General features: G+C 43.6%; 1 protein-coding gene across 4 annotated transcripts in view; it reads left to right on the plus strand.

Annotated features, from left to right (window-relative positions):
- The first annotated feature begins 5,263 nt into the window (after positions 1 to 5,263).
- The window catches only part of LOC117400958 (collagen alpha-1(II) chain), a 32,040-nt gene continuing 21,609 nt past the window's right edge, over positions 5,264 to 15,694 (plus strand). Inside the window, exons 1-16 of one of the 4 annotated variants that reach the window (XM_059011534.1) lie at positions 5,264 to 5,554; positions 8,835 to 9,038; positions 10,689 to 10,705; positions 10,955 to 10,987; positions 11,288 to 11,320; positions 11,434 to 11,487; positions 11,808 to 11,909; positions 12,402 to 12,479; positions 13,208 to 13,252; positions 13,763 to 13,816; positions 14,314 to 14,367; positions 14,727 to 14,780; positions 14,915 to 14,968; positions 15,099 to 15,152; positions 15,276 to 15,320; positions 15,618 to 15,671. In XM_059011534.1, the coding sequence (XP_058867517.1) occupies positions 5,461 to 5,554; positions 8,835 to 9,038; positions 10,689 to 10,705; positions 10,955 to 10,987; positions 11,288 to 11,320; positions 11,434 to 11,487; positions 11,808 to 11,909; positions 12,402 to 12,479; positions 13,208 to 13,252; positions 13,763 to 13,816; positions 14,314 to 14,367; positions 14,727 to 14,780; positions 14,915 to 14,968; positions 15,099 to 15,152; positions 15,276 to 15,320; positions 15,618 to 15,671 (1,029 nt within the window). In that variant the 5' untranslated portion in view covers positions 5,264 to 5,460. The remainder of the gene's footprint in view (positions 5,555 to 8,834; positions 9,039 to 10,688; positions 10,706 to 10,954; positions 10,988 to 11,287; positions 11,321 to 11,433; positions 11,488 to 11,807; positions 11,910 to 12,401; positions 12,480 to 13,207; positions 13,253 to 13,762; positions 13,817 to 14,313; positions 14,368 to 14,726; positions 14,781 to 14,914; positions 14,969 to 15,098; positions 15,153 to 15,275; positions 15,321 to 15,617; positions 15,672 to 15,694) is intronic. The other 3 variants (XM_059011535.1, XM_059011536.1, XM_059011537.1) reach the window with 3 other exon arrangements.

Genomic DNA, 15,694 nt, shown 5'->3' on the forward strand with positions numbered 1-15,694 from the left:
CTGCTTTACGGGAGCCAGGTAGGGCAGTGCAGCAATGATAGTAAGCCTTCCATACCAACAAAACTAGCGAGTGCCAAATATTTTATCTGCAGTGTTGATGTTGGCAGAAATAAACGTGAGCAGATGAAGTTATGTAGCTTCTTGAATCTATGTCTTTGCACGGACAGGCTACCTCTGTGTGTGTGTGTGTGACAGCTACTCCTGGCTGATCACGAAGAAACCCAGCTTTACACCTGCACTGTGGGATTAGGAGCAGGGAAAGAATTCCGGTGTCGGCAAATCACTCCTTTCAAACACAGTGGCTGGGATTTGTTACTGGAGACCTTTTCAGGACACGATAGGAAGTGATTGCCACTCCAGCCTAAATAAATGAGATGCCTCTCGAAACGTTTGCCTGCTTCATATTTTATTGTCATAATAACAATAACGCACCCTTTAATAGGTTCATAACGTCACCAACCTGCTGCTCACTCTGCTATCCATTGTGAGCTTGTCTCTTTTTCTCTTGTGTGCCCCTCCCTCCCACTCTCTCCATAAACCTGCCACTTCAGAATGCCTGCCCTCCAGGCACGTCCCAACACTCTCCTGTCACTCTCGTTTTCTCAAACTGTTTGCCCCCGAGTCTAGGTATATTCAAACTCCTCAGTTCTGTTACTCATTGTGTGTGACAGCTGTTGTTGTGACTTTTTAAACATTTTACTGGATATTACAAAAGTGCAGTTACAACACTCTGCCACCTAGCTGCGCTGTGTGCTATGCAAATAAACCCATCTTGCTATAAATATTAACTAATTTTACTGTGGATACTAGATCACACAGGTTGCACCAAGTCCTGAGAAACAATAGGCATGCTTCACCTTGTCTCTTCCACTGGTCCCGAATGACTGCTGCAGTTACAGAAGTGTCTGGCCGCAGAAAAACTATATTAAGAGAAGGGAGCACCCACGCTACAAAAGACCTCTGTAGTATCGCAACTATTTTCGTCCAAGTTATGGCAGGCGTGGTGAGTACAGAGCTGCTCTTTTGAAATTGCTGCTTTCTGCCTGTTCTTTCTCTCTTATTTGCCAAAGTGGTTTTCTTTTCAGGGTTTGGGATTACAGAGTGCTAGCAGCCTGTGCCAACCATGTGCCGGCACGCTGTGTTTATGTGGCGGGTTTGCCATCGGACAGAAGAAAATAACAGCATGCCACATGAAAAGCGGTTTTGACATTCGTCTCGTTTGACAAACTAGTTTGTAAAACTTTTTAGAGGCTTGCAAAGTGTTCCTTTCACTGCAGCGACCTGGTCGTCAGCCAGGAGAATGATTTCTTTAAGGAACTTGCTACAAGGCCCATAGCTGCATTGTGTTTGTGATGTGCAATACTGTACATTAATCCATAGCTGCACTGTGGAGGCTTGGTTGTCCAGAGGTTAAAGAAAGGGGCTTGTTACCAGGAGGTTCAATCCCAGCTCAGTCACTGACGCACTGTGTGTGACCCTGAGCAAGTCACTGAACCTCCTTGTGTTCCGTCCGTAAAACCGAGGTCCTATTGGAAGTGCCTCTGCAGCAGCAGTTGTGATGCACAGTTAGCTCCCAAGTCTCTGTAAATTGGTTTGGATAAAAGCCTCTGCTAAATGACTAATTAATAATAATAATAATAATAATAATAATAATAATAATAATATATTGTATAATATTGGCCCTGGCACACTGCAAGCTGCAATGCATGGCCCTGTGTAATTGTGTAATGATGTGCCCTTGTGGCTAAGCTGTGTGATTATCAGCTTGGGCTGCAGTGCTGGGAATGGTTGCCTTGTGATGTCGTACAGCTCTGTGAATGTCGAGGCGGAGGTTGAGCCGGGTTAACTAGTGGAACTGTGGAATGGTCGTTTCTTTTTATGAATGAAAATGTTTCGAGCTGCCTGAGGAATGCAAGCTCTGTGCTGGGTTCATCTTGAATAAACAAAGCTGGATGCCAGATATTGTGCTGCAGTTACTAAAATATATATATATATATTTGCAGCTGATCTGTATATAGACTGGAGAAGTGGCTTAATATATGGATTTTATTAATTATACAGGGTCTTGTCTCCTGTGTGTGTATAGAGTAGCCCCATAGAACAGTTTGATATGGGCAGGGTAGTGACGTTTCACATGCTCATTAAGGCTACCCTATCACCCTTATCATGGACATCAATGGAAATCCATGATTTGTCGTAGCAAGAGGAAGGCAGTTGTGGTGCTGCATCGCCCCCTATTGACAGTGTTGGGGTTATTGCTAAACAGCACGGCGCCCCCTACAGGCAGTACTGGGAGTCGGTCCAGGCTGTCCCTCAACACCCCCACGCCCAGGTACTTTTTTTTGGCCCAAAAGAGAATATTTTCTAAACTGGTCCAGTGATGTCAAGCCAGCACCCTGGCGAGCCCCCTTCCAGGCGCGTCGTGTCGGGGGCAGCCTTCGCTGTTCTGACTTCTTGTGGGATGGCAACTACAAGTGATGGATCGTGTGATTTGGATGCAGTGTTCACGGCTGGTGCAACATTTGCAACGCGTTCATTCTCCATGCCATTCCAACCCTCCATTCCACACTGGCACCTGTACCTACCAATCTGTGAGTGCTTCTGTTACATAGACACCTGCCTGCTAGACAGGACCCCACATATATACAGATAGAGGAATCTGCATTCCACTGGAGACGCACTGAACCAGCACTGTGAGACACTAGCCCAACATTACAAGATCGCCCCGATTTCCAGCACGGCTGAGATGACCTGGGGTCCTCCTCTTTAAGAAGAAGCAGCGACTCAAACCCGTTCTGTACCGGTGGCCACTTCAAGAACCTCACCCCTCACAAGAGGCAGCACCAGTTTACTGTCCGAGAGAGTCAGGAATTGTGGCAGCCTGCTCGGGGCTTGACAGCCCGTTGTGAATGCCCCAAACCTGATCCTCAGAGTTGGGATGAGAAGGAAGCAGTAAAGCCGTCCAGTCTCCAGCTTCTCTGCTATCAGCGCTGAGGCCTGGAATCTCCTCCAGCTCTCATTTATATAGACATCAGGCCACACTCTCCGCCTCTCAGCGACGGGAGGGGATGACGGACAGGTTCTGGCTCCGCCTACCTTCCACCTTCCACTCCTCCCCCCTCTATCCCCTGTGAGCCAATCAGGAGGGCTGGTTTTCTAGGTTATGTTGAAACTGTTAAATTGATCTTAAAATTTGCAACTTTTTTTTTTTTTTTAAGAAGGTTGACTGTTCATTTTTTTAGAAGCAGAGGCAGAGGATTTCTTAGAGAGAATGCTGTGTGTAAAGTATGTATGAGTTTGAACTAGATTGCTTAGTTTAGTTGAGTAAATTGTACCACAGGGCCAAACTCTAGATGCAAATATTTACCCCACTGAAAGCAACTGCACTGTTATAATGCCAGACCCCACCTGTGCAATAAAATCTCAGACTATAAACTACTTCAATCACTTTTTATATCACGCTAGACTCATTAAGGCTGTGGATTGAACTGGGTGGGAAATTCACCCTTGGACATACAACTATTACACTCCTAAAGTTTGGAAAGCAGTCTGTAAGCAAATCTAATAACTAGACGACCAAGAGGCATCTAGTGAAGGGCTTTTATCAATTTAGAAAACGTGTTTGAATGTGTTCTGATTTACACAACAGTATATGGACCAGATCGTTTCTGTTCCTGTATAGGGATAGCTTGTACAGGTTTCGGGTCTGGCTGTAATTATAAGGTATTTTAATCGTTGATTGCGTACTGTATTTTACAAGGCGTTTATTTATAGAGAAGGCAGCTCTACCGCCCTAAATTCACTTTAATAATCCGCCGTGTAATCTGTATCAAAGAGTACAACTTTAACATTTTAGAAATCACAGACTTTTGAATAATGAATCGCTCAGCGTTACAATACCGTTACTTTGTCATTAACCCAACTGGTTACATAAATAAAAACATTAAAAAAACGAATTTATTAACACAGTCCGATACGAATGTGGTGAGGTTTGACTAAACATAAGTGTTTTTCTCGGGGGGGGTGGGGGGGTAACATTTTCCAAAAATGTTACACAAATGATAAGCTATTATATTTTCACTCAAGTGTGAGCTGAAAAGTCTCTAAAAATGACAAGTTTACAGACGCGTAAAACGAGTTAACCTGTGAATTGTCTATGGTTCTGAGAAAGGCTATTGCAGAGATACGGGGTCCTGGGTCCCACACTCCCTCACAGCACTTAGAGCCCAAGTTAACAGAACTATCAAAACAAACAACTTTTTATATGTACATAGATCGATTTATATGTGATCGGTTGCATTTTTTTTTTAAACCAAAAACCAAACCGCTTCTCTCTTTTTCTCACCAACAGTACTGCTCACCAATTATTATTTTTTTTTTTCTCTCCAGGAAATTCAAAAGCAAGAAAAATCTAAGATACCGGTACCCATCAAATCCAACAAAGACATTTGACCAGACCGAACGAGAGATATTATGAAAAACATAATAAATATAAGCGAGTGTCTCTCAGGCAAGGTAATTGCCGCTAATTCCTCAACGTACATCAACTATATGCTATGCAATCCCACGAACATTTTTTTTTAAACAGAAACATTACAAACAGCTCTCTCTTTACAAACATCTATAGTATTAAATAATTTTGTATTATTATTATTTTGGAACGTATATTCAATAAATTCTAAACTAAACATTACAAAAAAATGCCATACAGTTTGGAACGATTTTTCAGCGCTGGAAAGACTTGTGTTTAAAATCATTTATTGTGTAAAAAATAAAATAAAAAAAACAAAGAAGATTTTAAAATACACTTGAATCTGATGCACGAGTTTTCTCTTCCCCTGCTAAGTGGATTCTACACCTTTGCAGCCGCAGACCCGGTCCCAGAACGGACCATCGCATTTGAAATGAACAAACCGCAGCCATTTACCAAAGACGCGCACAAGTTCTTATTGAGAAGAACCAAAACAGAATAATAATAATAAAAAGTTCTGAATCTCTGAAATGTATTCCTGTAAAAGAACAAGAACTTTTGAACGAAGTTTTGGGCAAGTTTGCAGAGACGGTCAGAGAGAGAGAAGGGGGGGTGCAATTTTTTTTGGGAGGGGGTACCCCCTCTGCGCTAGCTCTATGGATCGGAGAAGGAGGGGTCTGATATAATGGGGAGAGAAGGGAGACGGGGAGGGAGGTAAAGGCTCGGATTTCAGCTCGACTGGGGGGTAGGGGCTGGCTTCTATTCGGAGATATACGAAGACCATTGAAGGAGAGCAGACATAAAACCGAGGTGCCTGGGCGAGAGCGGACAGTACTGAGTTTCTGCTGGGGCCTGGTGCTGGATTCTCCCGTCGTCTTCTTGCGATTGACTGTATGAAGGCTCGGCAGTGACTGGGGGGAAAAAAAACACTCTTCTTTCGTCCTTTCTTCATTTCTTCCTCAAAGGCCCTGCGTGTCTAATATTTAGACATGTTCAGCTTTGTGGATTCAAGGACTGTTCTGCTTCTTGCAGCGACTCAGCTCTGTCTATTAGCAGTTGTCAAATGTCAGGACGTGGAAGTCCGTAAGTTGCATCTTATTTTAACTTTTTAACCGCAAAAGAAAAAAAAAAGTTTGGGGTTCCTTTTTTTTCTACTTTTTTTAAAAATGTAAATCTATCTTGCGGAAAACCTGGCAAACGGAGAAAAATAACCTTGGAGCCTGCTGCTGAGAAATGATGTGGTTCTCACACGTTTGTACGATAACTTTTCATGCACTTATTCCAGCAATTCTGTGTGCCAGAAATGCACTTGATAAAAGTTTCAGTGGTTGATGCATAGTTATTTTTTTAACTTTACTCGCATTAGAACTATGTATGTATTTATTTAGTTTGTTTGTACAGAGTTTGCTGAAGTTGAAAAAAAACTAACTATTATATTTAAAAAAGGAACACCTGTAACGATGGGGCTGGCTTATAAAATAATTGAAAATTATTTAGTTATCTACTGATAGGGTAACAACAAAATCTGTAGAAAGTAATCGCTACGCACTGGGGTGTCTGAAGGTATAGGTTTTAGGGTTTAACCGCAGCAGTTTGAGTGCTTTCCTGTCTATTAGAAACTTCTGGAATGTTTGCTATACGTTTGATGAAAATGAACAGCTTTTAAAAAGTTGCCCCGGTTTACTAGCGTGCGGGGATACCCCAGTCTCTGCTCTGGGGCAGTTTCCAAGCGTCTCAGAGTATGATAAGTAGTTGCTAAGACGGCTCAGAGTGTTGGAAAGGAATGCGGGTATTAGAATCAGCGCGCTCCAGTGCGGGCAGGATTCCGATCTTATTAAGGTTCCATAGGCATTTTTTTTTTTTGGTTCGTGGCGGATGCTGTACAGCTGGAGCAGAGTTGCTAGCTGAACGATAGACGAGCCTTCCCTGCAAACCCTTTGAATTCCTGTGCAGAGATTGACAGATGGGGAGGGGTAGGAGGTTGGAGTGCACGTTTGGAGACCACCTGCGGGTTTTTACTATACATTCCGAAAGCGTTTGGACAGGCTCGTACTGCACACAACCCTCTTAAAAATAGACTTCAGACTGAAAAGCGATCCGGGCTGAAGGCCCTTTATGTGAGCGTTAAGTATTCAAGTGCAGCGGGGCAGATCGGGTCTTGTTGTGGAGTCGAGCATCGCCCTCAGCAGCGTGCCGGCTGTGCGAGGCTGTGTGGATAGGGATAAGTGGGTATAGCAGTATAAATGTTTTGTGATGTAAACATCATAAGCATGTGTTTGCACCGCTGCTCAGTGTGAGGGCACTGTTCCAGTTCTATGACTTAATTAATTGATTCATAATATTTCATTTTTTAAAATGCAGTGCTGAGAAGGAGCTGCTTGTGGTGGAGTCAGGCCAGCATTAATATTCCATATGCTTTTTTTTTTTTTACTGTTTCCATCTGTTTTCTAGATTGAGAGAGAGAGGAGGGGAGAGAGGAATGTGAGCATTTTTTCTTTGTTTTTTTCCCCCTTTGAAATCCTTATACCGGTACGTCTAGACCTCGGCGTCGGTGTCATCATTTGGCTCGTCTTTTAGAGTAGAATAACGCCTGTAAGCTTAGGATTCCCCCCCTTTGCAGCGGCCCCGAGTCATAAGAATAAGCCTTTCTTCCTGAAAACTGCTGAAAGATATGTGCAGACGTGCAGCGCTTCAGAATTGTCGAGAGCTCAGCTGGTAACGGTCACGTGACCCCAGGGTGCCAGGCTCAAAGGGCAACACGTCTTGATTGATAGATTGACAGGTGTGGATCTTGGACCAGGTGTATTAATAGTGATGGGTTGGTTCGTTTGAAATGTTTTTTTTTTTTTTCTGAATTGTCAACTTCTGTTTTTTTGTGGGTTTATTTTTGTTCCACAGCTCAAATTTGAACACTGCCTCCTCCAATGAATACACGTAAGATTAGAAAAAATGTCGCTTTATATATATACACACATATAGTAAACACACGAGTAAAAACATGAAATACTCGTGAGTTATATGAAATAAGTGCAGTATAAATGTAATATATTCATAAATCCGTGTGCCACGTGACGTGCACAGCGCACATTTTTCAGTAGTACAGCTCCCGGTCAAAGCTGCGCATTCTCCATTGTTCAACGCCTCTTGGCTGACAGTCTTGGGAGCGATGCTTTCCAGATGGGGTACAACGCGCCCCCTGTTTGTTTAAGCAGGTACCTGTGAATCGCGGCCTCAGTCCCGCTGAGAAAGAGCCCATTCATAAACCCGGAGGTCCGCTGGGTTACCCGAGGGTGACCTGGCCGCTAAGGTAAACAGCGGGAAGGCAGGCTCCTCTTCTGTAGAATCAATACCAGTCCTGTAAGGGCTCAGGCGTTCTCCAGGCAGGAGAAGTTAAATATCCTTCATGCGATTCGCATTTCGTCGAGCTTTTTATATATTTAAATACTACCCTCCCATTTTTATTGGCAAGACTTCTGTCATGCACTTAAATTGCCCTTTCTTGATTTAGTTCCAGATTCAAATCGAATACCCCCAACAGTTCTAGGACTTTTATTGTAAATGTCAGTACTATTGCTATAAAACTATATAGCATTCACGCCTGTAAACTGTTATAGTTCCTTCGTTTAATAATCTGCAGTGTATCCTGTTTAGTAGTCTAGTTGCACGCGTTGTGTGTATATTTATACTCACTTTGTATATATAATTATAGTGAAAGGACAGTACAGCTTCTATTAGACCCAGACTGATGGTCCTTTGATGTGAATGAAAGGCTTGAGAGTAAGTAAACGAGTGCCGCCGTAGCCGACAACACTGCTCTCTGTGATAACAAAAAAAAAAACAAAAAAAAAAAAAACACAAGCACCAGAGACAGCTGGCATCTTCAAAGTTGCGTATGCAGCTTCCTGATCCCGCTATCGGTGCAATGGGGAAAAGCAACACGATACAAATACGGGGCAATACTGCCTCCGCGCGGCAGGCTTTAAAATTGCATCCTTTCAAAAATCCAGATATTAAACGCTTTTTTTAATTTAGTTTATTGCTTTTTTAAGGGGGGGGGGGGTACTTTTTGCATTTATTGTTTTCTTTCAGGATTTTTTTTTCCTATTTACAAAACTAGGAGACAGGGATGGGAAAGGAGGAGGGGAAAGTGGGAAGAATCATAACTGTTATTTTTCTAGCTGTCTGACTGGTGATGATGATGACACACACACACACACACATATATATATATATATATATATATATATATATATATATATATATATATATATATATATATATATATATATCAGAAAGATGATGCTAACGCCATGACCTCTCTTTTTCATCCCCTCAAACCCGTGTGCTTGTCGCGCCTCGCCAGCTGGCAGCTGCACGCAGGACGGGCAGAGCTATAGCGATAAGGATGTGTGGAAGCCCGAGCCGTGTCGAATCTGTGTGTGTGACACCGGGACCATCCTCTGCGACGAGATCATCTGCGAGGACATTAAAGACTGCCCTAACCCCGAAATACCTTTCGGAGAATGCTGCCCCATCTGCCCCGCCGGCGAGACCTCCCCCGGTGGTCGTAATTTATTTATTTACTATCCATAAATAAATTACTGTCGTTTTCTGTTGTATAAATAAACACCCGTGGATGACCGGACTCCAAACTCACGAGTCCTGACAATCCACGGCGTTGTATACAAACTAAGAAACCAAAAAGACACTTCTAACTTCACTTTATACACGCATTGGTTTATTATTATTATTATTATTATTATTATTACAGTCTTGGATTCATAGTACAGTTCTCAATTGGCCTTGGATATAATTGTTATTTATTTATTTACCAGACGCCTTTATCCAAGGTGACTTCCAGGTGTTACAGGGCAGTACAGGGTTACAATGCAAGCTTCATATTTTAAATACAGTGTGTTGGCAGAATCATATAGGACTGTGCGCATGTGGGATCTATTATGGAAACGCCTGGGTTTAAGACGTGGGCCAGTTTCTTCCCACAGCGGTGTCTGGTGCTTTAGACAGAATACCTCGGGCCTGATTTAAGAGAGGAAAATACAAAGAAATGAAACACATGTTGGGCTCGAGGGACATTTCTGCGCATGCATTTCCATGTGCCCAATAAGAGAACGCGACTCCGGTATCCGTGCATTGGCGCAGGCCTCCAGTACTGATGGCATGGCCCGGGGAATTCGTGCTTTAAGACACTCCTTTGCAGAATTGTTAATTATTCTGCGCTGAAAGAATGCGGGCGAATTCAAAAGGTTCCAGAGACGTTTTAATATATTTATTAGTTTTACTTTAAAGCCAAAGACGATGTATAAAGGAGCTCACAGTGAACTCTAGAATTAGAAGTGGTCTTTTTAAACCCTTTCCGACACCAGTTTTATTATTATTATTATTATTATTATTATTATTATTATTATTATTATTATTATTATTATTATTATATAAAGAATGCCTTGACATTGTGACCGTCAGTCCCTTTATATAAACGGTCTGTAGAATATTCCCTAGAAATCTGAATGAACTTGGACGGTCTTTGCGAGCCTGCAGAAACCACCCCAAGCATTCCTGTCGCTTTTTTTTTTTAACCAACAGGCTCAAACTGGTGTACGGAACGGGTGAACTGAAAGCATTCATTGAAGTGTACACTCTAATGCAATTTACTGTTTACTGCACGCACGCTAGCTCATGCTTTCAACTTGCTTTATAAAATGTATTATTACTAGATATTGTCTTTTGCATATTCTCCTCACACATGCTAGCAATTCTGTTACCTGCTTCAATAACAACCCCTTTCTGTCTTATTCAGACAGTGGCTGGCGTATTATTATTATTATTATTATTATTATTATTATTATTATTATCATCATTATTTGACACTATTTGTTCAAGCCTCATAGCCTGCTTTGCACAGCCGCTGCTAGCAGGACGTGCACCCCATCAAAGATAACGCAGCTCCGCATCTCCATGGCTGCCGCTGGGCTCGCTCTTCAGGGTAGATGGGTCCCCACCTCTAATTCAGTTAGTTTGTATTGAGGCCCCAGTCGCTCCTTCCCTCTCATCTGTCCTCGGTTAGGTTGTTCCTGTCCTGTCTCTTAGGTAGTCGACGTGTTAACGGGTGATTTGTGTCTTTACTCTGTTTTTAAAAAAACAGGCGAGCGTTATTAACTTAATCTGTGTGTTTTGTTTTTGTTTTTTTCCCCGACTACAGAGCAACCTGGTCGCAAGGTGAGATGATTTGAACGGTTTTTTGGTTTACTTTAAATCTTCTAAGTGTTTATATTACAATAAGGAATCATACAACAACAAGATGATGATGATTATTATTATTATTATTATTATTATTATTATTATTATTATTATTATTATTATTATTATTATTATTATTATTACATGTTCTTATGTAGTAGTAGTATTTGGTATTATAAATAAATCAAGGAAATTAGTTAAAACTGTAACCTTTTTTTTCTGCTACAGGGACAGAAGGGTGAACCAGGAGATATAACCGATGTAAGTGTGTTTTTCAATCTGGAACAATTCATAAATACACCAGTTTTAAAAAACAGACCAAGAATCAACAATGCAGCTGTAGAACTCCTCTCCCCAATGAGCTCATTTGCAAATGCAGGATCCCTAGCAGTGCGCACCTTTCTATATTTTGTCTACACAAACTATAATAAGCATCACTGTAAACACCAGATATATTTCTAAGACCTGGCTGAAGCTCTAGATGGACCCCCACCGCCTCTCTTTACTGTGTGAGAGACCCGCTCCTCCTTTCTCATTAGCTCTTTTTATTTGGCTCTGCAGGTTGTGGGACCGAGAGGACCAGGAGGCCCAATGGTACGAGTATTTTCAATCATTTCGTCCTTTTTTTAATACATTTTTGTTCCAGCTTTTCCAGCCTCGAGGCTGAACCCCAGTGCCTGACGCTTTTCTCGTTATTATCTTTACAGGGACCTCCAGGAGAACAAGGACCAAGAGGCGAGAGAGGAGACAAAGGTGACAAAGTGAGTATTAAAAACCATCGAAGCTGTCAAAAAAAAGATAAAACTGGGATTCTAATGACCGGCAATCTACCTGGCCACTGCATCCCTGTAATACAATAGTGAATTCACAGTAGTAGATAAACTCTTTGCAAGCCTTATAAGCAAGGTGAGCAAGGTACCAATGACCCTCCGAAACATGAGCATGAGAACTCATCACACCCAAACTGTTCTTTAGTTATTTCCTGTCTGACTGATTTGCATGGTCTGATTCAGAGCGTGACTGCCGCTGCTGCTTTCCTAACCCCTCTCCCTCTCCTCTTCCTCCTCCTCCTCCTCTCCAGGGCGGTCCCGGCCCTCGTGGCAGAGATGGTGAACCCGGCACCCCTGGGAACCCCGGACCCCCTGGACCACCCGGACCCAACGGTCCCCCTGGCCTTGGCGGAGTAAGTACTGACCCACACCCAGCAGAGAGCCTCCGCAGGCAGTGTGACTGCCTGGAGCGAGGCTGGCGAGGGCAGGAGAGCCCCGTGAGCCGCAGCGCTCCAGTCCACAGACATGCTGTAGGAAAGAGAGGATCCTCCTCTCCTGCTCTTCTGCTGTTATTAGTGAGACACCACAGACTGCGGTTCATACCTAAACCGGACTGGAGCTTAAAGATCTCAAACATTAAAATGCGTGCTTGTAGCCACCTGGTGGTAATATATTTAAATTGCACTATTACATTATTAGCAGCTGTTTTTTTTGTTTTTTTTAATAATGTGCAAACTCATACCCAAGTCCCAAATAGGATACTGTGGGACTGCCAATAGTTTGGCAGTAGCACCCACTGCCTTCCTGTCCCATGACGGTGCAGGCTAGCATTGTAAACAGCAACGGTTGCTGTGGAGACGTCCTCTGACCTAACGTTGACATCTTCCTCCCCTTCTCTCCTGCAGAACTTTGCTGCTCAGATGGCAGGAGGTTTTGATGAGAAAGCTGGTGGTGCTCAAATGGGCGTGATGCAAGGACCAATGGTAAGATCATCCCTATCACAGACTGCTGCCCTCTACAGGAAGGGAGGGGAGTCTCTCCGTTTTAAACTGGCCAGCTGGAAGCCCAAAGCCTTGCGTCTGAGTTTGTTAAGCCAGGAGAGTTTCATGCGATGCCAACAGCGCATCCCGGGGAACTGACAGCCCCTTCTGCACAGTGAAGCTTGTTTGTGTTCAAACAGATATTTAATATTTGGACTCAGTAAACACTGAATGAGCCACACAAAGTAGCAGTTTACTCCAGTTAACCCTCATGTGTTAGTCTTGAAAAGAGGCCAGTGGGCCCTGTTCCAGCAGCAGCTTTCAGTGCTGAGAATGCCTTTGTCCAAACCAGGCTTGGCAGCCACTAAATGGGAAGGCCTGATGACTTAACCCATATCTGCCTGCCACTCCTCGGCTGTATTGGGTTTGCAGTTCAGGGATCTGTGGTGATAGAGGCTTCCCGGTCAGCCATGCCCAGCACTGCATTGCAGCCAGTTTCTTTAAGAGAGCACCAGAAAAAACATTAAACACTTTGCAGACAGATCTGCAAAGGGTGTCTTATAAAGATTGTAATGCAGTGAAATTATATTTCCCGTATCCTTGCTTCCTTGGCTAATGCACACTTGTTTGGACAGACCCTGTGGATTGTAGGATACAGGTTCTGCGGAAGGAGTCGGTGTAGCACAGTATTGCTCTTTGTCTCTAACCTGGATTCTTGTTTTGTTTTTTAGGGCCCCATGGGTCCCCGAGGGCCACCCGGCCCCACTGGCGCTCCTGTAAGTACCTCCATTCTTTACAAAACAAAAAGCCACACATCTTTGTATTCAGAGTACACGTCTGAGGAGTGTGCTAAAAAAGCAATGGAAGTGAAATGCTGAATTATTTGTATGAGAAACAGCTGCTATTGTGTTGTATTTCAAACACATGCAGTCTAAACAAAGCTTACATACCACTTCGAGATCGTCCAGACCCAACGTGTTATTTTGACCCTTTTATCTTGTGTGTGGTTTAGACAGTCCCTGGCAGTTTTTAGTTTCAGAATAGTCACTGGAGGGCATGTCATTACAGCGTTCCACACTGAAATAGGGGCTTGTTTGACTTGATAAAAAAAAAACCTTGCTGATAATCTTCTAAAGAAGCCTGGGTAGGTCACACACATGCACACTGCTTCATTAAACTGGCACAGCCCAGGTTGTTTGACCGCTGGAGATCCCAGCTTGCTGGCCTCTGCCTGTGCTTGGGGAGCTGACGAGTGTAACGGTTTGTCTCCTGTCTGTGGATTTCAGGGCCCACAAGGTTTCCAAGGCAACCCCGGAGAGCCTGGTGAACCCGGAGCTGCTGTGAGTATCAAAGCCGCGGCTCTGAGCCGCTGAAATAAAGACGAAATGACAGGAGCTCTAGTGAAGCGAGCCATTGCAATCGTGTCATGTGCAAATCAATTAGGAATTGGCAGGGAAAGGAACGGCCGTATTAAAATACCAGTCTAACAGCTGGAGGTGGCACAGGATTCATGTACCTGTAAATCCCTATTGCAGTGCTAATCTCACCAGACACTGCCAAGTTGTATGAACAATTACACAACATGCAATATTTATTATGACTGTGCTTTATGTAAGTGCAACATTTACTAATACTGCATCAGAATAACTAGCTAACAAACTGCATACATTTAAAACGGCTAATATGAAATGAGATAGAGCCGTACAGTAACACAGATGCAATGTTCTGCAGCTCATGAATTCTACAGTGGAATACCAGTGCAGAGTGATATAGTGTTCCTGACAGTGACTGCCCCCTGCTGGCAATGCCCTCTTACAACAAATTTGTTTTTCTTTAGGGCCCCCTTGGTCCCCGTGGCCCCCCTGGACCTTCTGGCAAACCTGGTGAAGATGTGAGTACCTTCCTTGGCATGATTATGATCAACATTGTCATGTAGCTTGTTTCTTTAAAGAGCCATGCAAACTGAACCTGCAGTTCTACCATTTGGCCACCAGGTGGCACATTTGTTATGAAGTCGTCAGAGAAACCGCATTTGCTTCATTTGTCCACCAAGTGGTGCTATGCTCTAAATTTTTTCAAACCGATTACAATTAAAGTGATTAATTACAATGGGCAGGAGATACGATTCTGGGTTATATTTTGCATGCTCCTCCCTAGTAAAATGTTTGGAATATAATCTTCCAGTACTAGCCAGGACTGCATAAAGTGTTTCAGTGTCTGACATGTGAGTTTTCTCTCTCTCTCATTCAGGGTGAAGCTGGCAAGCCTGGCAAATCTGGAGAGCGTGGCTCACCTGGCCCCCAGGTAACGATCTCAACAGTTCAACCATTACTGATGACTCTTCTTCTTAAACATTCATTATTATTATTATTATTATTATTATTATTATTATTGATGCTGAAACTCACCCTCTACCTTCTTTCTCTTTCCTCCCCCAGGGTGCACGTGGTTTCCCAGGAACCCCTGGACTCCCCGGGATCAAAGGTCACAGAGTGAGTGTTTCCGGACGGCCGTTTTGGATGTGTTATTGCATTGCTCAGCGTTTGCAGATCTGTGCACTCCAGCCAAAGCAAACCTCTTGCTAACCCTCTCTCTGTGTGTCTCTCTCTCTCTCCTCTGCAGGGTTACCCAGGTCTAGACGGGGCGAAGGGAGAGGCTGGAGCTGCAGGCTCAAAGGTAGGAAGAGCACAGTCACTTATACCCATTAGTGATCTTCTTTTTTCTTTTCTCCATTATGCATGAGTCCTTCCTTGCCCTGTCTCTCACACTCTCTCTCCCTCTCCCTCTCCCCTCCTGCAGGGTGAAGCTGGTTCTCCTGGTGAGAATGGAGCTCCCGGTCCCATGGTGAGTAAAAAGATCATTTCAGTACCAGTCCTGCCAGGCCTGGCTTCAGAAAGTCGGGTCTCCTGCTTCATGAACCCGCCTCTCGTTGGGAGCCAATAGGAATCGGCACAAACCAATAGGAAGTCTTACCGGAGTGGAATGCTGCCACCCAGTGCAGTGCATTGGTATTGCAGTGTTGATAAGTCGACGGGTTTTCTTTTAGAACTTGGACCGCTGTCTAGTGGTCTTTTAGAAGAAGACAGTATTCAAACCCAACAGATCTGTAGTAACGTGTGTTTCTCTCTCCTCTTCTTTCAGGGTCCACGCGGTCTTCCCGGCGAGAGAGGGCGTAATGGACCTTCTGGTGCTGCTGTGAGTGTCTCCCTGTCCCATTC

This window comes from Acipenser ruthenus, chromosome 42 (genome assembly GCF_902713425.1).
Source record: "Acipenser ruthenus chromosome 42, fAciRut3.2 maternal haplotype, whole genome shotgun sequence".
NCBI lineage: Eukaryota > Metazoa > Chordata > Actinopteri > Acipenseriformes > Acipenseridae > Acipenser > Acipenser ruthenus.